Source organism: Canis lupus, chromosome 19 (genome assembly GCF_048164855.1).
Source record: "Canis lupus baileyi chromosome 19, mCanLup2.hap1, whole genome shotgun sequence".
NCBI lineage: Eukaryota > Metazoa > Chordata > Mammalia > Carnivora > Canidae > Canis > Canis lupus.
In genome coordinates this window covers 38728364-38749790 of record NC_132856.1, presented here as the reverse complement: position 1 = coordinate 38749790, position 21427 = coordinate 38728364, and the positions used below count along the sequence as shown (strand labels likewise).

The 21427-nt window shown below is 43.3% G+C and overlaps 4 protein-coding genes and 3 non-coding genes across 22 annotated transcripts in view; 5 read left to right on the top strand and 2 right to left on the bottom strand.

Moving 5' to 3' along the window:
* Positions 1 to 52: 52 nt before the first annotated feature.
* Positions 53 to 12860, top strand: GNL3 (G protein nucleolar 3). Of its 4 annotated transcripts, none has more exons than XM_072785983.1 (15): positions 53 to 209; positions 967 to 1025; positions 1414 to 1551; positions 1666 to 1779; positions 2210 to 2293; positions 3085 to 3217; positions 3997 to 4109; positions 4344 to 4467; positions 4871 to 4958; positions 5475 to 5649; positions 5782 to 5924; positions 6007 to 6143; positions 6227 to 6408; positions 6671 to 6737; positions 6834 to 12860. In XM_072785983.1, exons 1-15 carry the CDS (start codon positions 197 to 199, stop codon positions 6914 to 6916), a joined length of 1653 nt encoding a protein of 550 aa, XP_072642084.1. In that variant the 5' UTR covers positions 53 to 196; the 3' UTR covers positions 6917 to 12860. The 4 variants fall into 4 exon arrangements, with proteins under 4 accessions (XP_072642084.1, XP_072642085.1, XP_072642083.1 ...); XM_072785984.1 differs by having other exon boundaries at positions 6227 to 6412; XM_072785982.1 differs by having other exon boundaries at positions 6227 to 6423.
* On the top strand, positions 3259 to 3335 carry LOC140611538 (small nucleolar RNA SNORD19). Its single transcript, XR_012012688.1, has one exon. It is a non-coding gene; the product is annotated as a small nucleolar RNA SNORD19 (small nucleolar RNA).
* Positions 4156 to 4237, top strand: LOC140611486 (small nucleolar RNA SNORD19B). The gene has a single exon (XR_012012640.1). It is a non-coding gene; the product is annotated as a small nucleolar RNA SNORD19B (small nucleolar RNA).
* Positions 5343 to 5419, top strand: LOC140611480 (small nucleolar RNA SNORD69). Its single transcript, XR_012012634.1, has one exon. It is a non-coding gene; the product is annotated as a small nucleolar RNA SNORD69 (small nucleolar RNA).
* GLT8D1 (glycosyltransferase 8 domain containing 1) lies at positions 7148 to 16876 on the bottom strand. 2 transcript variants are annotated; one of them, XM_072785986.1, is made up of 10 exons: positions 16775 to 16876; positions 13495 to 13548; positions 13311 to 13409; positions 10974 to 11187; positions 9662 to 9779; positions 9100 to 9184; positions 8840 to 8952; positions 8313 to 8479; positions 8081 to 8193; positions 7148 to 7686 (listed from the first exon to the last, which is right to left on the bottom strand). In XM_072785986.1, the coding sequence occupies exons 2-10, from the start codon at positions 13508 to 13510 to the stop codon at positions 7496 to 7498; spliced, it is 1116 nt and encodes a 371-aa protein (XP_072642087.1). In that variant the 5' UTR covers positions 13511 to 13548; positions 16775 to 16876; the 3' UTR covers positions 7148 to 7495. The 2 variants fall into 2 exon arrangements, with proteins under 2 accessions (XP_072642087.1, XP_072642088.1); XM_072785987.1 differs by lacking the exon at positions 16775 to 16876 and adding an exon at positions 16462 to 16770.
* Positions 16877 to 17309: 433 nt separating this feature from the next.
* On the top strand, positions 17310 to 18958 carry SPCS1 (signal peptidase complex subunit 1). Its single transcript, XM_072785988.1, has 4 exons — positions 17310 to 17476; positions 17746 to 17805; positions 17892 to 17978; positions 18457 to 18958. The coding sequence occupies exons 1-4, from the start codon at positions 17441 to 17443 to the stop codon at positions 18580 to 18582; spliced, it is 309 nt and encodes a 102-aa protein (XP_072642089.1). The 5' UTR covers positions 17310 to 17440; the 3' UTR covers positions 18583 to 18958.
* NEK4 (NIMA related kinase 4) overlaps positions 18457 to 21427 on the bottom strand; it is a 34921-nt gene continuing 31950 nt past the window's right edge. For 6 of the 12 annotated variants that reach the window (XM_072785968.1, XM_072785973.1, XM_072785970.1 and 3 more), the window contains one exon: positions 18457 to 18793. In XM_072785968.1, coding sequence (XP_072642069.1) covers positions 18692 to 18793 — 102 coding nt within the window. In that variant the 3' untranslated portion in view covers positions 18457 to 18691. Of the gene's footprint in view, positions 20966 to 21427 lie in introns of all 12 variants that reach the window. The other 6 variants (XM_072785969.1, XM_072785975.1, XM_072785972.1 and 3 more) reach the window with 4 other exon arrangements.

Genomic DNA, 21427 nt, shown 5'->3' with positions numbered 1-21427 from the left:
CGCCAAGCGAACCCGGCTCCGCACGACACTGCGTGCGCGCGCGCGCGAGCGGGCGGCGGCGCGCTTTACGGCGGTAGCGTCGGTGCGTGACGCTCGGGCTTGGCTGCCTGCGAGTCACACGTGGCCGGGGCGGAGGCGCGTTGTTGCTGCTGCTGCCGCCGGTTACGCCGCTGCGACCGCCGTTCCCGCTCCCAGTATGAAGCGACCGAGTGAGTACGGCCGGGGAGCGGGTGTAGAGGGGCCTGCCTCTGACGGTCGGCGAACCGTCGGGGCGGTCTTCTGAGGGAGCGGGGGAGCCTGCGGGCAGGCCGCGGCGCGGGTCGGGAGGAGAAGCGAGTGGGGGAAGGCCGTCGTTAGCCGCCGGCCTGTTGTGCGAAAGGAAGACAGCAGTGAAGGTCGCTGGGGCGCCTGGGTGGCTCAGTGGGTCAGGTGTCTGCCTTCGGCGTAGGTCACGGCCCCGGCTTCCCGGGATCGAGCGTGGGCGCCCTGCGGAGCGGGGAGCCTGCCCCTCCCCCTGCTCGTGTTCTCTCTCTGTCAGATATGTTTTAAGAAATTAAAATCACGCCAGATGGTCCTGAGTAAACCGTGTCCGTCCGAGCCAAGGTTGCGGGCCCAGCCTCTTCCCTACTCGGCCATGTTGAGAGGTCTGAGGCGGGCCGCTGAAATCCGCTGCTCGGTCCTAACTTGTGATTTGCGGCCTATGACGAGAAGGGGCTGCCATCTGGGGGTCTCCTGCTCTGCTGTGCGGTTTCAGTCTGTTACGGAAAGAGCGAGAGCAGGGAAGTTGGGCTCTGCTCCAGATTCTTTGAGATTTTAGAATGGCCTGTGTTTGTAATCCACCACATGTGAGTTTTAGGTTTGAGCGTTAATTGCTAAGCAGGGAAAGGGACGTGACCCCTGAGCCCGGTCACTAAAAACTAAACGGATCCTTTGTGTCTAATCCTCTCGTGCTGGGTTTCTTTGTAGAGTTAAAGAAAGCAAGTAAACGCATGACCTGCCATAAAAGGTATAAAATCCAAAAAAAGGTAAGTGTTCTGCTTGGAACGCCCATGTTCAATATAACGCTGAACTGATTTCTGTCTGCTCCACCTTTCGGGCACAAGGAGGTTTGGATTAATGTGATTTCATCTTACAGAATTGAAGTTAATTACACTCCATGGGCACAAGTTCTTAGACCTCAGGAGTATAGCTGTGGGAAAGTGCAGTAATTTGGTGATAAGTCTGCAAACTAATCAACCAACGTGTTAACCTCTGCAAAGAGTCTCCTGGTGACTGTTTTGCTGTTGTGTACATAAATGTTTGTTTTCTCTATGGTTACAACTTAATTTTCTTGGCTTATTTTACAGGCATAACTAATTTTAGCCAGATTGGCTAGTAAATTTTACAAATGGATAAAAATTTTTATTATAATAGGTTCGAGAGCACCATCGAAAATTGAGGAAGGAGGCCAAAAAGCAAGGTCGCAAAAAGCCTAGAAAAGACCCAGGAGTTCCAAACAGTGCTCCCTTTAAAGAGGCTCTTCTTCGGGAAGCTGAGCTAAGGAAACAGCGAGTAAGATATGTTAGCTCAAACTCTGAACAAGTGATGCGTGGGTATGTGGTTTTTGAAAGTAAAGTAGCACCACATTGGTTTGGCTCACTCATTTCTCTTATGGCTTGGATGCAGCTTGAAGAACTAAAAGAGCAGCAGAAACTTGACAGGCAGAAGGAACAGGAAAAGAAAAGAAAACTTGAAACTAACCCTGGTGTTAAGCCATCTAACTTGGAACCTGTGAAGGAGGTACGATTAAGTATCTTTATGACTGAGGGCAGCCCCGATGGCACAGCAGTTTAGCGCCGCCTGCAGTCTAGGGCGTGATCCTGGAGTCCCGGGATCGAGTCCCACGTCAGGCTCTCTGCATGGAGCCTGCTTCTCCCTCTACCTGTGTCTCTGCCTCTCTCTCTCTCTCTCTCTCCTCTCTCTCTCTCTCTGTGTCTCTATGAATAAATACTTTTTTTTTAAAAAGATTATCTTTATGACTGAGAATTCTGACAGAAGTAAAAACATACCCAGGGCAGGGGATGCCGTGCTTTGGGCAGAAAGACTATTTTGACTCTTTTTTACTTAGAAATGTCACCTGCAGTGCCCCTAATTAGCCATGGAAAATGGAGAAATAGGTACAGCTGAAGTGCTAACTTGGTGTCCTTTTTCCCTTGTCTTTATCTTGCAGGAATCTGGGCAGTGCAAAGCTAAGGACAAACCCAAGTCAGGCAAACAGAATCCAAAGAAGTTGTATTGTCAGGAACTTAAAAAGGTATTTTAGTCTAGGTCAGTGTCTAAAAATGGTAATGAGGTTGAAAAGACTAGAGAGATTCTTTTTTTCTGACACCAGCCCTATAAATGTGGAAGTGGAGTTCACTTGAGATGGATGAATCAGCAAGTTGGCATATCCTAGTTTTAAAAGTTTTTATTCTTTGTTTATTGTGGTTTATCCTATTTAGGGCCTTTTCTGTTTAGCTGCAGGAAGTATTCTTAAAGTTTAAAATTTTTGCACAGGAACAGTTCCTATAAGCATGACTGACAAAAATGGTACTTTGTGTTAAGTAACATGTTGATAGTGGTTTCTAAAATAGATGAAGATACGTCGGAGCAAGCAGTGTGGGGAAAAAGTACTGTTGAAACCTAAGTGAAGGAAGACAAGGCAGTGTCTTGGCATAGTTGTTCCCCAGAACCCCCATCCTAAATACCCGTTTTCCTAAGCTCACTTCCCTCCATTAATAGAACAGGACTGCTGGTCAGCATCTCGCGGCAGGGCCACAGGGCGTATCACACTACATAATTCACTGTGGAAGGGTTGTATATTCAGACAATGGAGATATTTCTACTTTTGAAATCCACTTTGTCAGGAGTCCATAGGCTGCCAAGCAAACCTGTGTTTTACTTTCCTGTGAGAAATGAACATGTGAACATTCTTCATGCCAAAGTGAGGATCTAAGATCTAACTCTGAGTTCACCCTGTTGCTAAGTGGAAAATGCCAGTGTACTTGTGTATGGAGGGTGTTGCCAGAGCACGGGATATTTCTTTGATAGTTTCTGCTTTGACAGGTGATTGAAGCCTCAGATGTTGTGCTGGAGGTGTTGGATGCCAGAGATCCTCTTGGTTGCAGGTGTCCCCAGGCAGAAGAAGCCATTGTCCAGAGTGGACAGAAGAAGCTGGTACTTGTATTAAATAAATCAGGTGAGCAGAAGAGATGCCTTTTATGTTCCATATGCACTAGCGAGGTATGAGGGAAACATGTGAGCAGTCTGATTTTCATTGAAGACTGATAAGATCCAACTCTGACCTCAATAAAGCCAGTGCATATGGTCTTGTTACTAAAAGCAATGCTGGGCAATGGGATTGAGATATTTTCTATAAGTGACTAACAGGTTTCTACTTTTCTCTTACTATTTACTACTTTGCCATCTTGTCTTATTTAAGAGTGTAAGCTTCTCTACTCTGCTTACTCATTAATCTCACATAGGGAGTGATGGTAGTTTGCCATATTCACCACATCCACATAATGTTTACATATGACAATATTTATATAAAGGGTGCTTAAAGAAGTATTGGTTTGAACATCAGGGCCAGGAAAGCCCAGAATAGAGATTTCATGAAGCAGAATGTAAAATGGCATCTGCAGTTACTGTTGGGGCCAGTAAACATGGCTGTTACCTGAGAGTAAATTCTGGAAACACAGCTCTGCTGTTAAGTTAGGGTCATAATCTACTGGTTGATTTAATTCTGAAAAGGTGAGCAGTGCAAAGGGTAACAAGAAATATAGGAGGGTAGATACCAAACTCTGTCAAGATATAGGCAGTGTGATAGGGAGCTTACTCTCTTCCTATTTTCCATCTAAATTCTTTTTTAAAAACTGAAGAGACAAACCAGAGTAAAATCCAGTTTATCAAACATTCATATTCATCTCAATAAAATAACCAAATTGGAGTATGTGTCTTGTTCCTAATCCCTCTTAGATTTGGTACCAAAGGAGAATTTAGAAAGCTGGCTAAGTTATTTGAAGAAGGAATTACCAACAGTGGTGTTCAGAGCCTCAACAAATTTGAAGGACAAGGGCAAGATAATCAAGGTACGCTTTACAGTCAGTGGTGGAAAGTATGGTTCTTTCAGATTTTGAATGGCTGAAATATGATGAGCATACAAAATCTTGATTAAAAAATGAGAATTTATAAGATCCAACTCTGATTTCATCCAGAGATAATCTGAAAGATAATAGAGTGGTGATTTTAATAGCTGGGCTCTGGAGAGATTGCTTGGGTTTTATCTGGTGGGTTATCAGAAGTTTAATTATTTGGAATTTTAGCACTTGAAGGTCAGGAAGAGAACTCCCTTCAGAAATGAAGTCTGTGTTGGGAAAGAAGGCCTTTGGAAGCTTCTTAGAAGTTTTCAGGAGACTTGTGGCAAAGCCATTCAGGTGGGAGTAATTGGTGAGTTTCAATTTAACACGCTTTATGTCTTAAGTGTCAAGGTTTTATTCATGTTAACAGTGTATGAGGTTGGTGCTCAATAAAGAGCTTGTTCAAACGTTGGCTTCTTGCCCGTTTAATGAAACACGCTCAAAAATTTTAATTCCTGCCTATTCCAGTGCTGTGCACTATAAGAAGTTGGCTTCTAAAAGCTCCTGATTATTTGAATTAATCATCTTTTCCTGCTCTTTGATTACTTGTGCAAGAAATGAAGACTCTAAGATTGGTCTTAGTGTTGAAGTGAAGACACTCAGATCCAACTCTGATCTTGCTCCAAATATCGGGCAAACCTAAAATAAGGCAGTGGAAATTTTATAGTTACCAGTACATAATGCCTTTTGTTCTATGGATTTCCCATTTGTAGGTTTCCCAAATGTGGGGAAAAGCAGCATCATCAACAGCTTAAAACAGGAACAGATATGTAATGTTGGTGTATCCATGGGGCTTACAAGGTAAATTGAGTTCTTCCATAATTGTGCTATTTCATTATAGACGATTAAACATTATTTTGTTTTGGATAGCTCAAGGAAGACCATTTTCTATTTTTTCTTTAGAGGTGTCAGTGCAAGGAAAGGGTTAAGTCAGTGCTAGGCTTAGGGAAGAATTGATTAGAGCGGAACAGCTCACATCTAGTTTGAAAGGCAAGCACATAGATTGAGAGAAGGGGAAGCTGCCTCAGAAGAAGGGATGCTTGAACCCAGTACTGAATCGAAGTCAGTTATTTGGAGGGGAAATTTTTATGGCAGAGGAAACAGCATGTGTCTAGGTCAACCTAGAGGTTATAAATACAGTGTTTTTCTTTAGAAGGGGAGGAGCACTGTTAGAGTTTCAGATAAAACATGAAGCAAATGATGATAAACTGGATCTGACAGACTGTGCTGAGTTTGTTCAATCCAACCCTGAGCTTCGTGTTCTTCATCCTTCAGGTAAACCAGTGCTCCCCTCGATTACTATCCCTCTTTTTCCAGGTACATGCAGGTTGTCACCCTGGACAAACAAATCACAGTTGTAGACAGTCCAAGTTTCATTGTGTCTCCAGTTAACTCTGCCAGTGCACTTGCTCTGAGAAGTCCAGCAAGTATTGAAGTGTTGAAACCAGTGGAGGCTGCTAGTGCCATCTTGTCCCAGGCTGATGCTCGACAGGTATAAGAACCCAGTTCCCTTGAGCTCCATGTTCTCTTTCATCATAAACATTTTTAAGTAGGAGGTTTTCAAGGTTTTTGTTTTTTTTTTAATACTATATCAGATGAATAATGTCAGTTTTTCTTTTTTAAGGTAGTACTGAAATTTACTGTTCCAGACTTTAAGAATCCTCTGGACTTTTTTACATCACTTGCTCAGAGAAGAGGACTGCACCAAAAAGGTGGAAGCCCAAATTTAGAAGGTGCTGCCAAACTGATATGGTCAGAGTGGACAGGGTAAGACTTTTTTCTGTTGGCATTTTGAGGATCACATGGAATGAAGGAACTAATTATTTACAAATCTTGTTTTTAAATCTAGTGCCTCCTTAGGTTACTACTGTCATCCCCCTACATCCTGGACTCCTCCTCCACATTTTAGTGAGGCCATAATGAGAGACATGAAACAGGGCCTTAACCTGGAAGAACTGGAAAAGAACAATGCACACAGCATACACAGTAAGCAAGTCTTGTGTTTACTGTCTTCATTGGCTGAGAGGCCAATAAAAGGTCTGTTTACATGACCTGTGTTCCTTCCCTAGTCATCAGGGGCCCTCGTTTAGCCAGTAGCATCCTTTTCCAGTCTTCGGGTCTGACAAATGGAATAATAGAGGAAAAGGACATACCAGAAGAACTGCCAAAACAGAAAGAGAAAAAACAGGAGGAGGGGGAGGACTGTGATGATCTTGACAGCGACCAGGATGGTGTTGAAGAATCAGCTAGTGTAAGTATGTTGCATGTGAGTGGCTTAATCTAAAGTAAATTTTCAATGTTTAACAAATGGGAAGGGGCTGAAGAGACAAAGTAAACAGTTCATAACAGACTACAAGAAACCCTTCAAGATTTAGGTATTTAAGGCTTGAAGTCAATAGTCTTAATTTTGTCTGCCCTATCATGTGTACCTTCAGAGTCTTTTTCCAGTTATTTAATTTCTTAATGAGCAGATAAGGGCTACTAATTATGTACTATTTCTCTTTGTCCCACAGGAAAAGAGTTCAGAGATGTCCAGGGCGGAAGAGGCCTGGGAGGCACCACCTGAGGAATCTCAAGCAGGTGGGGCATCTTGGGTGGAGGGATTTACTAACAAAGCAACATGGTGTGGAATTGCCTTTTTTTTTTTAACCTCACTTTTTATTTCCTCCAATATAGATGGGTCAGCACCACCTTACATCTCAGATAAAATGGCTGAAGAGGAAGATGATGCTTATGACTTCAGTACAGACTATGTATAACAACTTCTCCCCTTTATAAGGTGGTTTTTTAACATTTTTGAGCTACTAAGCTGTAACAATGTATGATGTACCAGTTACAGTGTGATGTAAAATGTAAATTTTGTGAATATCATGTTCAATTTAAAGAATAAGGCAATTTAGAAGGTGTCTAAATTTTGTAAGACAATTTCTTTCTTATACAATGAACGGATAGAAGTATAATTACTTGGAAGCAAAAAAATGAGATACCTATTGAAAAATGTAGGTTTCACTTTATTAACAGATCAGACCACAGGTTAAGGTTACAAAATTAAAACCAAGCAGCAGTGTTGAACTAGCTGTACCAATCCTGTCAGTCCATTTACCTCTGGTCATTCAGCACGGTAGTAAGCAAACACTTGTTGATAAGGCAGATGGAGACATTTATAGTCTATCTGGGAAGCCAACTGATAGACGGGGTAGTCTGTCCTCTTTACCCAGCTGAAACATCCCTCTTTCCATGGGTTGCTGCAGATAGGCTTTGAAGCCTTGCAACTGTTACTGCCCACACATACTGTCTTCCAGGATTTCCTGAGAAATGCTTACAGCATAAATTATGTTTTATTTTATATTTGAGATCTCCATATGTCTTCGGATCAAGCTGAATTTGCCTGTTGGGTCTGGAATATACCATTTTTCCCAGATCTCAGAATAGGAAGCAGTTCTTCCCCATGGCTTAAAGTGACCATTCCAGTGGAGTAACTTGGCAGCCTTTACAAACTGGGGTGAATATCGTTTTCCAGCACTGGAACCTTACATTGAGAGAAAAAAAAGCCAAATGTTTGTACTAGTGCCAGTACCAATCAGAAATAACTGTACATCAAACTGCAGAAAACTTTTTTTTTTAAATTTTTTTTAATTTTTTATTTATTTATGATAGTCACACACAGAGAGAGAGAGAGGCAGAGACATAGGCAGAGGGAGAAGCAGGCTCCATGCACCGGGAGCCCGACGTGGGATTTGATCCCGGGTCTCCAGGATCACGCCCTGGGCCAAAGGCAGGCGCTAAACCGCTGCGCCACCCAGGGATCCCTAAACTGCAGAAAACTTAAAGGAAACTGGATATATTTCATCTTGAGCATAGTTTTTCAGACGAGTAAATCTTTAATCCTTAATTCTTTTAATTTTTTTTTTTTTTTGACTTACCAAGGTGGCGGACATTCCACATGGGGTCGATTGTAGAGTGTTGTTGATAAAATACGATCAGCAGAGGAGGTGTTGTGGTGCTGCCAGCCAATGTTCTGCTATACAGTCCCTCTCTTGGGACAGATGACAAATGTAAGCTGTTAGTGGAAAATCCTGACAAATTCCTCTTAGATTAGAAAGACCCCGAGAGTTGAAATAAGAGTCTTCACAGTGTAGTCAGCTATATACTTACTCTACATTGAGTTTCATCCATTTTTCCAGCTGGTTAGTTATATTCTGTTTTTTCCATTCTGTTAAGTTTGCAACAAAAACTCCAGGATTAAATGAGCAGGTGCTGGCTTTCATGGAAAGTTTACGAATTCTTTCCTTCTTATAGTCAAGATAGCCAATGTAATTGTACTAAAACACAAATGGGATATATAATATGTTTATTGCTTCAAACAATGAATATATAGTAATAGTAAAGAAAAATCTCATTAACTTGATTAGCAAAGGGCTCTAAGGCAAATAAAACTGACATCTGGGATTCTGAGTTGGTATAGAAACCTAGAATAAACATACTGAGCCATATGTTTAAGGAAGATTAGGTTGTCAAGTTTATGGACCAATTCGTAGAAAAGCCTTGGATTGTTGCATGGACTAACTGGGGAATGTAAAATGCAGGAGAAAGGAAGAGCTCCCTGATTTTGCTGCCTTCTCACCATTACCCTGCAGTATGGAGCGTGGAGTATCTGTAAAGATAACGAATAAGTAATTCACCTGATTCCCTGCTCCACGGATGACAACTTTTGTAGAGGCTGAATCACAATCTTCTGAAAATGCAGCTGCATGTCCTGGTTTCAGTGGTGTATTATAAAGTGCAAGAATATCCCCTGAAATAGACAAAGTTTTTTAAGATTTACACTTTAAGATGCCCATTCTTCCCACTTAGATGACCTTTTATAGGATACCGTAAATAAAATTAACACAACTGCCCACACTGGACAGAGAACAGCACCAATGGTGACAATCTTTGGTACCTTGCACAATTACATCATCATCCATATATATGGCCTTCTTTGCACTGGGAACCAGAACTGGCAAGTAGAACCTTGCAAAGGTTAACTGGGAAAGGAAAAGGAAAGAGGCATTGGCGTAGGATTCATCAGTGGCTATGCCTTTATTAGAAACTCCCAGAATGCTCTCCATACCCATGCAGGAGAAGATAGCTGAAGGTCTCTTAGAACTGCCCAACCTTGGTCCCCAAAGAGCTACTTACAGTGGGTAAGTGGGTACCCAGTTACCCAGCCATTTCCTAAAACAGTTGAATCTTGAACAGTGCAGGACTTAGGGACATTGGCCCCCTGGACAGTCAAAAGTTTGTCCCCCCCCCCCAAACTTTATAGCGTACTGTTGATCACTAGAATATAATAAAACTTAATAGCATACTGTTGATAGCTTATCTAGAATATGAACAGTCCACACGTTTTGTACGTTACAAATTATTGAAAACTGCATAGAAGTGGACCCTCGAAGTTTAAACCTGTGTTGTCCTAGAGTCAGCTGTACTCCCAAGAACCAACAAGGATGCATGGAACTCACTGGTTTTATGGATTCTCCCTGGTTGGGATCCTCCTTTACTTTGCCTTCCAAAAGTTTAGTGTCAAAATTCACAATTTTGTATCTGATGTTTTTCAAGGTACTGCTGCTGAGCCAGGATCTGATGAAAATAAAGCAGCAAATTTCAGTTTTCTATAACCATATCCCCAAACTACAGCCTTTTCTTTGATCGCTGTTGAGGGTTTGCCCATCAGAGTCACTGCCTGAACCAAGATTCTGTGGTGATGGCTAGTGCTCCCACCAGGCTCACGCTTGGGACCAATGCTGTAGAAAAGCACCCTGTGGAGTTGAGAACATCCCATCACTACATGTGGTCCAACTCTTGTCTCTCCAGATACATGGTAAAGAAAAGTCAAAATATGGTAGTGAAAGCTAATTATCAACAAAAAGTGGTCATCACCCTGTTATTACACTCATTAATTCACTGTAATAACTTATTTTTCCACCTGAGTCTAAGGTAAAAAGTCCATCTTCTCTAATGTACTGCATGTTTTTCCTGTGGCTATTGTAATGCATTATTTGTTTTTACATTACTTTAGATGATTTCAGAGTTTTCATGGGGAAAACGGTAATTTTCACAAACTAAACATGAACCATGTAGAAAATAGCCACAAGGACAGAAATGTTTTAGATCTTTGACAACTCTTAGCCTGTTAGACAAGATATTTGACTAAATTTCATAAATCTGAATTCAAGAGCATTTTTAAGATCTTGTTCACTTTAGGATTCTACGATTAGTCACAACTGTAGTAAGAAACATCTGCTGGATGATTACGTTCTTAGTGTTTTTTACATATTTTCTCATTTGCAACACAATAATCCTCTAAGTTGGGTGTTTTCACTCCATACTTAAAGATGTGGAAATAGGCTCTAATCACTCTGGGCTAGGATGTGGATCTAGTATCTGCTCACTCCACCACACCACTGTGCCACTGTTCCCCCCCATCCCATTCTACTCTAGACCTACTCAAGGTATATTATGAGATAAGGAGCTTGTAACAGGATGTAAATTAACATTCTGCTGCTTTCACACAGAGACTCTTCTTACCAAAACCTTATCAGCTTGAGTTAACAATGTGTGTGTGGCACAGCTGATTCACATCTTGGCAACATGTTTATGATACAATCATGGGAAAACATGTGCAATTTTTATGTTATAATCCCAACTATAAAAAAAGTATGTGCATATAGAAAAAAACGCCCCCCCTCCCCCCAAAAAAAATTCCCTGGATTGGCAGCTGGCTTATTCTAGAGCATCCTCTAACAGCAGAATTGTCAGGCAAGCAGAGCTCACCGAAGATGATCTGCTGTACCATTGAGTGTAACAATGTAGAACATCACATTGGAGCGAGTATTGTGCTGAATGCTGTTTATAGCTGCAATGGCCCCTCCAAGCCTATCTTCAGATGCAGCAATGATCACAGGAATCTCCTCTTCTCTCCCGTCTACAGCTTGTCGGGGAACATTTGGGACAAAGTCTATAGGCTGAAACCCCACAATTCCTGAATCTGCAAAGAATACACACAAGGAAGGTATTGTTATCATTTCATGAGCTTTTGATATAGAGCCCAAGAACTGAAAAGAGGTAAGGTGAGAGAGGCATATAACCCAGAAACTGTTTTCCCATGTGTAACAAGGCTTCTGGAAAAGCAGAAGCATTAAAAAATTGGTGGCCTGAATTCTGATACACTGCTGGTGGGAATACAACAGAATCCTTCTAGAATGTATCTTAGTTTGTATCAAAAACTTTAAAAGAGAGGAGTGCCTGACTGGCTCAATCCAGGGAGGGCAGGGGTGGGGGGAGCATGTAACTCCTGATCTCAGGGTCATGAGTTCAAGCTCCACATCGGCTGTTGAGATTACTTAAATTAACCTTAAACAGGTATGTGACCTCTGACAGAAATTTCCCTTGCCTCTCTTAAAGACAAAATCTGAGAGGTTAAAGTCACAAGTTCGTTTATAATTGTAAAAACCTAGAAACAGACTAAACAGTTATTTTTCAAACTATGAATTATGTCCCATAAGTGGACAGGAAATCAGTTTCTCGTGGGTCATAATCAAAACTGAGTAGGAAAACGGTTCCTGAATTAGAATAGAGCCCTGAATTTGAAAAGTATCAGACTGCATCACAAAGCAACTCTACTGTTTTATAAGTGTTCCTTTTTGCCCTTCAATATATATTTATTCATTTACATTCAATGACCACCTAATATATGCAAGGCATTATCTAGGCAGTGAGGCTGGAGCCATGAATAAAAGACAAATCCCTGGGCAGTCCCGGTGGCGCAGCGGTTTAGCACCACTTGCAGCCCAGGGCATGATCCTGGAGTCCCGGGATCGAGTCCCACGTCAGGCTCTCTGCATGGAGCCTGCTTCTCCCTCTGCCTGTGTCTCTGCCTCTCTCTCTCTGCATCTCTATGAAGAAATAAAATCTTAAAAAAAAAAAGACAAATCCCTGTCATCATGAAGCGTAGATAGACAAAAAGTAAATACACATGTATACTCATGCTATATATGTAACACATTTCTTGGTGGGGATACCACTGATTCACTGTACCAAGACTTTTTCCTATGGATTCAAACTATGTGGTATTAAGATTTTATATGAGGAGTATCTACCATCATGGTGACTTAAAATATCGGGAAAACATGTCACATGCAGTTTATGTAGTGCATAATCTCATAACAGAAAAAAATACACAGGAAAAAAACCCAAGAAGGTACTACACCAAAATTTTAATAATTTGGTAATGAAATCATATATTCAGTGAAACTATTGAGTACCTCCTGTGCACCAGCCATCATCTAAATGCAGAGGAGATAGAGTGAACAAATTCTTGTGGAGCCTGAATGCTCTTTTAGAAATGTTACCACCAGGAGCATATGTTTCTTTATGTACATATTACGTGTGTGTGTGTGTGTGTGTGTGTACGTATATATGTGTGTGTGTATATATATATATAAATACTTCTTGTTATAAAACAGTACTCAGTGAATGTCAAGGGAAAGCTATTAATCGTTTCTTACTCTGGTCAACTACGGTGGGTGGCAACCCCAAAATGATTTTTGACAAACATCCTGAAGCTTCACACATATCTCAAAACCAGAGCAGGAGCAGTATGGAGAACTAATTTAAAAGAACTGATGATGGAATTATGCAATAAAGTGACTTTTTAAATCAGTTGATAGGCTTGATGGTTTTGTTTTTCTACACAGTCCCTGATACTGTTGTACAGGTTCAAGGAAAGTAACCATACTGACGCCTGTAAACAGGGCAGGCATCCAAGATAAGCATCACTCACCTTCTGAAGCCCTGTCCTGCTGCAGTGTGGGTAGACAGCAGCCCACAGAGGCTCCTCTAAGGCCTCTGATTTGGTGAATTGGTGAAAAGGGATCTGCCAGCAGATCAAACCCTGGCATCTCCCAGATCTCCCCAGACAGGGAGAAGGGGTGGGGGTGGGGCTGCAAGAGCAGCACAACGAGTACCACACTTCTCCCTTCCCCAGTCAGGCCACTTTTATCAGGACAAGAAGAAAACTTTTTCTTTAATCTAGTGATGTACCAGGATGTTGGGATACACAGAACTCCAGGTCCTCGATAGATGCCAAGGCATTAGTAAGGCTTCCCATACCTGAAACCTCATTCCTTAGCAAACTGCTCAGGCCCAGGAAGTTATGGTGCAAAACCAGTAAGAAGAGAGCAACAGCCAGGACCAGGATGATGATGTTTACTGAAATACAGAGGAAAAGCCTGCATGACATCTCTTTACCTTTTGAGCAGCTGTAAAAACAACATAATTTGTAGAAAAAGCATACCTTTACGGAAGGACATCTTTTTCTTCTGTTTTATATAAATGCTAGTTTTTAACCCTACAAGACAAAAGCAAGCCCCCAGTTAGTAGGTACATGAGAATGACCATCGAAATGCCTCAACACTTTTATTCAGGTAGAAACATACAGTATCTTCTGCCAGAAACTCATTTTGAATGAACAGTTTCCAAGAACCTAACTTGAGACCTGAATTTTATGTGGTAGTCATGATAATACTGGGAGAAAGTCTTGTACGTTAGATGTCACCAGATGAAAAGCAAAATAAATTCTATCGAGGAACACTTGCTGACTACAGAAATATTTTCCAAATGAATTTCTATTCAAGATTCCTAATTAAATTAGACATGGACTTGGTTATCTATGATCAAGTAACCTGAGATCAGCCTCATTGGTACAAAATGACCCTGTTCTGAGTTGTATCCCATCCAGCTTTAACTGGAATTAAAAAAAAAATTTTCCAAATTCATTTAAAACTACAGCAGAAGGGACGCCTGGGTGGCTCAGTGGTTGAGTGCCTGCCTTTGGCCCGGCGCGTGATCCCTGGAGTCCTGGGATCGAGTCCCACATCGGGCTCCCTGCATGGAGCCTGCTTCTCTCTCTTTGCCTATGTTTCTGCCTCTATGTCTTTCATGAATAAATAAATAAAATCTTTTTAAAAATTATAGCAGAAAGGGGCACTTGGGTGGCTCGGTTGAGTGTCTGGCTCTTGATTTCAGCATAGGTCATGATTTCAGGGCTATGAGACCAAGCCGTGCAAGGAGGCTGCTTAAGATTCTCTCACCCTCTGCCCCGCTCCCCCTAAAATAGCAGAGAAACATAATTACAAAAATGTACAAAATCCACTTTTGCTTTCAAAAGTTTAGGGTGCTATTCTCAAAAATTAAAAATCTGGTAAAAGAAAAAATGAGCTTTCCAGGGCTTAACCTCTGTTGGTTAACTACTCATCTCTTCATAAAGCAGTATCTAATACTGTCATCTGTCTGTGGCTTGTGCTCACCTCATCTGATGCCTTCGCTTAAAAAAAAAAAAAAAAAAAGATAATAATAGGGGCACCTGGCTGGCTCAGTCAGTAGAGACTGCGACTCTTGATCCCAAGAGTCTGAGCCCCACAGTGGATGTAGAAATTACTTAAAAAATTAAAAAGAAATTTAAAATAATAATTCAGTGGCAACAAGATTATGTGTGGAACTAAATGAAGCGATCAGATCAGATTTCTACAACATCTCTGGGTAATGTTTCCTTAAAAGATTTTATGCATCCAGGATATTATGATCCTACTTCTGAAACCTTTATACTTTTATGCTTCATCCTCCCTCATGGGAGTACCTAACATTTTTACATAAGGCTATTAACTCCACAAAGCACTTTGAATTATAGCATATTTCTAAAGTAAAAGTAAGTCTGAATTAATTTCATTGTTAGTACGTGCCTATGAGGCACTTGATTTCTCAAGGCCTTTGAAAAAAAAGAGAAAGAACACCTTTTTTTTTTTTTTTTTTTTTTTTAACTTGCTAGCTACCTGCATTAAGACCCACATTCTTGGCAGCTGTGCCCATTTTTTCTGCTTTCCCTTTTGTTAATATGTCGTCCCATGAAAGGCCATTCCACTGATACCCTAACATAACCTCTCTAATTGTTTCCTTAGTGCAGCATCAGCAAACGCTTTCCCTCTCAGTTGGATCACACTCATCATATTATCATGCTCTTCTATCTTCCAGTTAATTAAAAACAACAAAAAACTACTCCCCTCACCCTAGCTGATCCACAGACCCATTTCTGTGTTCCCCTCTTGAAAAAATTTAATATGTAGTTCCACTCGTTTTCCTTCTCTCCAACCAGACTTCTGCCCCTACTGTTCCACTCAAACTGACCTTGTTGAGGTCGCCAAAGACCAAGATCATCTTTATGTCCTCTTTATCATCCCCTCAGAGGCCATCAGGATAGTTCACTACACCCCCTCATTTATGAAACTATCTCATTTCTCTGTTTCTTGATTTCTGTCTTCCCAGACTAGAATGTAGGCTCTATGAGAATAGAGACCCCAATGAAACTACTGATGCATCCTCACATCTGAAAACCACCATGACTCTTATTAGACATGTGATATTTGTTGAATGGTCTTGTAAATATGAGCAACGGTGGTTCTCAGCTCAAAAAAGAGAACACCATCTTTGATAACGGTCGTGAAAACACATTTCAACATAAGGACCAACATGGATTCCAACAAAGATCTCTCTCAAATGGAACCGGACAGGCAATTTCCTCTTCTCACCATATGTTAGAGCTCCAATACCCTTAAAGCCTTTGCAGCAACTGCCACATTGTGAAGTGCATTTAAAAAGAGATAACGCAGGGATGCCCGGCTGGCTCAATCTCAGAAGCCAGTTACTCTTGATCTAGAGATTGTGAGTTCGAGGTTGGGTGTAGATGTTACTTAAATAAATGAAACTTTAAAGGTGGGGGACGGTAACACAGGGAGACAGGTCTATTTCTACATACAACAGAGAGTCTATTAAATAGTCTCTGCCAGGCCGAAAGGTGGAAAGGCACTTTCTCCTGCCTCTTCATCTGGCTAGCTCCCACTTGGCTTTCAGGCCTCAAGGGGGGAGCCTCTCAAACCCCACATTCAGCGGCACCTGCCCTGAGCTCCCTCCCACATCTCCCTGGCCGCCCAATCCCAGAATAAATCTGTCACTTATTTCTGGGGCTATGCCACTGTCTCCCCCAACACGTCGTGGGCTCTATGAAGCATGAGCCCGGTGCTGGTCACTGCAGTACCCGAGGCCAGTGCGTGCACAGAGCAAGGCGCCGTGAAGTGCTATGAATGAGCGGCGGCCCGAGCCTGGAGCGCGGAGAACCCCGCCGCCTGCGCCCCCGACACGCGACAGAGCAGAGGCCAAGCGCCACCCGGGAGGCACAGGCAGGGTCTCTCCGAAACACGGGGCACCCTACCTCGCTCGGATAACAAGGGAGAGGCACACCCCAGTCGGGAGAGAGGGATGGGTCGGTCCTGGGAGGGCCCGGTGCAGCCGGCGAGCCAGCCGCGCTGCCAACGTGGGGGACTCTCCGGGAGGGAGTCGCTCCCAAGGCGGTGCGAGGGGCGGCCGAGCGCGGGTCCCCCCTAAACTGCAGGGGTCCACAGGGCGCCCTTCGGGGACGCTCCGGAGGCTCCGGAGGCTCCCCGGGCCCACAGCCCCCCCGCCCCTCGCCCCCCGTTAGGTCCGGCCGGGCCGTTCCCCTCGGGCGCTCCCCCGGCCGCCCTTACCTGCAGCTGGAGGAGGAGGAGCCACCGCCCGCGCCCCGGCCCGCCCCGCCAGCTCAGCGGCCGCCCCGCAGGCCGGGGGGGCCAGCTCACCGCCGGGCCGCCCGCCTGCCCTGCACTCGGGACCCAGCCCGCCCGCCCGCTAGCTCGGCGGCCGCCGCGAGTCCGGCCACCCGCTGCCCGCTGCCCGCTGCCCGCTCCGCCCGCGGGAGCGCGGCCACACAGGCGCCGCCGGGCAGCCCTGCCGCCGGGGTCCTCGCCGAGGAAACACGGTCGCCATGGCGACGGGGCGCGCGCCGGCAGCCGGTGGGCCGCAGCGGCGCCGCGGAGGGCGTCTAGCAGGGCCGGGGCCTCGGCTCCCGGCAGCCGGCAGCGCGGACGGCGAGCCCTTCCCGGGCGCGCGATGCCTGCTCGCGGCCGCCGCCGCCTCCCCCGCGGGCCGGGCGCCGGGCGCCAGCCTGTTGCCGCAGCGGGGGGCGCGTAGCGGCGGCGGCGCGGGGCGGGGCCTCGGGCCGCGGGGGGCCGCGGGCAACATCCGCTTCCGGGGCCGCGGCCATCGCGCTCCCCGGCTCCGCGGGCCCGCCGTGCTGCGCCTCGCCCCAGAGCCCCGGGGCCACGGCCCGAGAGTCGCGGCTGCCCTCCGCCGGCCGCCGGCCTTCTCAGCCAGCCATGCTGGAGCATCTGAGCTCGCTCCCCACGCAGATGGTGAGGGTCGGCGCGGTGCCTGGCGGACGGGCCGCCTTCCTGCGTCGCCGAGTTGCGCCGCTCGCGTCCCCACCTCTCTTCTCCGGGGGTGCCCCTGCCCTGCTCCCCTGGGAGGCTTGTTCGCCCCGCACACCCAGAACCTCGCCTCTTGCCCGGTCCCTGGGGAGGCCCCTGCTGTTGGGGTGGCCCGGTGCCCGCGCGGCGAGGCCAGGGCGGAAACCGTCTGCGGCGGTGGAACCAATTCCTGCTTTGCTCTTCTTCACCTCTAGGATTACAAGGGCCAGAAGCTAGCTGAACAGATGTTTCAGGGAATTATTCTTTTTTCCGCAGTAAGTATCGGTTTTGCACAGTATTCCTTCTTCTCCCCCGCCCCCAGCCAGCTTGACTGTATTTAACACACTTCGTTTGTTTACAGATAGTTGGATTTATCTACGGGTACGTGGCCGAACAGTTTGGGTGGACTGTCTATATAGTTATGGCCGGATTTGCTTTTTCGTGTTTGGTAAGAAGTTTGTGGGTATTTGAATGTTAGTGACAAGTTCACTCTGAATTGGTTGGTTTGGTTGGACCTAGCAGTAAGAACCAGCACCGACTTTTGTCATCAGTCCTTGGAAAAGTAGAATGCCAAGTAAGTGTCACATAAAGTAAGCTGCATAAAAGGACACAGCATAAAAGGACATTTCTTTTGGCAGCTGCTCCAAGCAGTAATCTTAAGGTCAGAGCTAGTGGTAATTTCCTCTGGTCTTCACAGTGCTCCCTCCTCACCGTTTAGCTCTTAAAGCCTTATGTGTCAATGGTGAGGCTTGTTCCCAGTTTTTTAATTTATCTTGTTTGGGCAGAGGTATAACTGGAATGTCAGTTTTGCTGCTGTTTTTACTATGCTGTTAGCATAGGAGGTATTTGGGAACCAGGCATTATCTGTAATGATCTTTCAGACTTTTAATGTTTAATATTGATGGATTTTCTCTGTTCTGGTTCAGTTGACACTTCCTCCATGGCCCATTTATCGCCGGCATCCCCTCAAGTGGTTACCTGTCCAAGACTCAGGTTCAGAAGACAAGAAACCGGGAGAAAGAAAAATTAAGAGGCATGCTAAAAATAACTAATTAGGGTTTCCATGATTTAGCTTTACTATTGCACCTGCTTCCGTTTTGTGTGAGATGAGCTCAATTGTTTTCTTATCCAAAACATGAGCTTAAACCCATCGCTGCTCTTTCAGCACAGCTGTGTGTAGATTTTGTTCTCTTTATAGTTCACTTCTAACTCAGCTGGTTTTTGATTTATAAATACTTTAGACCATCTCTTCATAATCTTCGTCTGAAATGAGAACAGAAAACACAAGTATGCAAAGCTTCTTTCAGGTCTACAAAAAGTGACAAATGCCTCATAAATGATAGTACAATTTAACTGTCAAAGTTTTATAATTCATTACGAGTGGTTAAGTTGTTTTAATGTTTTCAATTAAAACTCAATGCAAGTCTATGTCTAAAGAGTCTTTTGTTCATTGTTCTGCAAGCGAACCTACTAGTAAAAGCCAAAGTTAGAAGTTTGTGGTTTTGAAAGCATCATTTCTATTTTCTGTAGCTGTAAGTTCCTAATACATGTCTTTCTTGACAACAGTAAGCACCTATAAAAAAAATTTACTAATGTAAATTCGTGGGAAAGTAGTATTTTGGCACCCTAAAATAAGGTCGTTAAGCAGAAAAAATTCAATCCATGCTTTACTTGAGGTGGACCAAAGTGGAAACCTGTTCCTTTTAAATCTGCCAGAGGGCTGAGGAGAAAAATGTTCTAAAGGTTTTTGTGTGTGGGACGGGAGAGGGTTACTAGAAGTGATACTCTATTTCTCAGAACCAGAAAAATAGGACTTATTAATAAGATATAAGTTTAAAAAAATGAAAGCAAAGACTTATTTAATACAACAAAAGTCAGGAAAGTTTAAAAAAAAAAAAAGGTAAAACTTAAGTCAGCAGAAATAAGACCAAGCATATCAGTAAGAGTAATATGATTAAAAAATTAGGAGCTCCCAAATAGGGTTAAGTTACCTATTTTTTTTCAAGATGATATCCAAAAGTTAAAAACAGGAACAATGATATATTAGGTAGATCAAGCAGAAAGGGATAATTGTGAGAAAGTCAGATACTTAATATCAGAAAGCATTAAATGGGAAAAGGTATTTCATAGCTGCCAAGATGTCACTGTTAAGAATCATTATGTATTAAATAGGACATGAAATGTATAAAGAATGTTATGTACATAAGAGTTTGGCAAAGCTACACTCTTGGTAGGAGACCAACACTACCACCTTTCAGACTGTGGTAGATCAAGTGGACAGGTGATCAAAAGGAAGACTTGGACTTGTTCTCTATGCTTCCCTCAGATATACATGACTTATTTTTTCTATTTTAGTAAGTTCTCTTTTTTAAGATTTTATTTATTTGACAGAGATAGCATAAGCACAGGGAGAGGGAGAAGCAGGCTAGCAGGCTCTCCACTGAGCAGGGAGCCCAATGCAGGGCTTGCTCCCAGGACCCTGGGATCATGACCTGAACTGCAAGCAAACACTTAACCAACTGAGCTACCCAGGTGCCCCTTATTCTTTCATTCAGGTCTCTACTGAGATGTGACTATAAAGAAGCATCTCCTGCGCTATCAAAATACAATGGTATGCCTCTTTATTCTATTTGCACTAATATTTCCCACATTATGTATTTCTTCATCCCCTCCATGGGAACAGGAATCTTATGCTCATTACTGTTTGCATAGTACCTAGGAGTTGGTGACACATTGTAGGTGATCAATAGATATTAATGAATGATTCAGAGCTGCACTGTCCAATATGGTGCCATTAGTCATTTGTGTCTATTTAAAACTGAGTTCCTCAAGCTAGCCACATTTCAAGAGCTCAAAAGCCATATATGACCAGTAGCTACTTCATCACAATGCACATACAGAACATTTCCTTCACCACAATACTCTACTGGTCAGGTCTTAATATAAGTTTGAATAATACATAAAGGCAAGTGATTCTGTGCATAACAATTCACCTTTATTAAATGCCCATAGGGCCACTCCAATTATGGGTCATCTACTGAGCCACAGGGAAGAACAATTCCAAGAAACAAAAGGCAGGTCATATTCAGTAGCAACACTGCAATGTAGTTGGAACAGGAGATAAAATTTTCCCGGTTTGCGAAATTCAGGCATCCTTTGCTTTCCACAAGCTCGTTGCATGCCACTTCACTTTTAGAAAAGGCTTACGTTACTATAGTAATGGCGTTTTTTGATAAAAGTGAAAATCCTCTTCAGATTTCTTTCAGCAGAAACAGGTTCTACTGTATGTCTTTCATAAAGGTGAAGTGGTGTATCACGAACTTTCAGAAAGAGGGATACTCCGCTTTTCACCATTTCAGCTTCCCAAGGGTTTCACAGGAATGCTCTACTTTTGGATAGCCAAGGAACCTTGCATATGGAAATTAAGGAACACTTCTTAAAGAGAAAATCAAAACTAGAATTACTGACTTTAAGAATATCAAAATAATATCAAAGTCTGAAATGTGGCCAAGAGTATATTGAGAAGAAAATTCATACTGTTAAAAGTGTTTTATAATAATATAAGAAAGATGAAAAATGATTAGCACTCAAGGAAAACTACAGAATAACCAAAAGATATTGGGATGAAAACAATGTTTAAAAGAAAATAAAAATATACAGAATGGGAATAATAACATGGGGGAGAATTTTTAAATTCTAAGAAAACAATATATACATTATAGCAATAAGTGAGAAAACTTGAGTAAAACTGACCTCTCCAGAAAGATAGATTTGTAAAACATGTAAGAAATGGTGAATAGTTCAAGAAGACCCACAGTTTGCCCCCAAATGGGACTGGGACTGTGTGGTTTTACTATTGAGTTCTAACAAACCCTTCAAAGTAAAACTAAGAGGTCT

Bases quoted from the DNA above. Each gene is read 5' to 3' on its own strand.
- GNL3 (XM_072785982.1), top strand. The intron at 3,218-3,996 runs GTGAGCAGAAGA...AATCCCTCTTAG, and splicing joins ACTTGTATTAAATAAATCAG to ATTTGGTACCAAAGGAGAAT. The intron at 6,424-6,670 runs GTGAGTGGCTTA...TTTGTCCCACAG, and splicing joins CTAGTGTAAGTATGTTGCAT to GAAAAGAGTTCAGAGATGTC.
- GLT8D1 (XM_072785986.1), bottom strand. The intron at 11,188-13,310 runs GTATGGGAAGCC...TATTCTTTGCAG, and splicing joins GCTAAGGAATGAGGTTTCAG to ATTCAGGAATTGTGGGGTTT. The intron at 7,687-8,080 runs GTAAGTCAAAAA...TCTCAATGTAAG, and splicing joins GTGGAATGTCCGCCACCTTG to GTTCCAGTGCTGGAAAACGA.
- SPCS1 (XM_072785988.1), top strand. From the start codon at position 17,441: ATGCTGGAGCATCTGAGCTCGCTCCCCACGCAGATG. The intron at 17,806-17,891 runs GTAAGTATCGGT...GTTTGTTTACAG, and splicing joins GAATTATTCTTTTTTCCGCA to ATAGTTGGATTTATCTACGG. The intron at 17,979-18,456 runs GTAAGAAGTTTG...GTTCTGGTTCAG, and splicing joins GATTTGCTTTTTCGTGTTTG to TTGACACTTCCTCCATGGCC.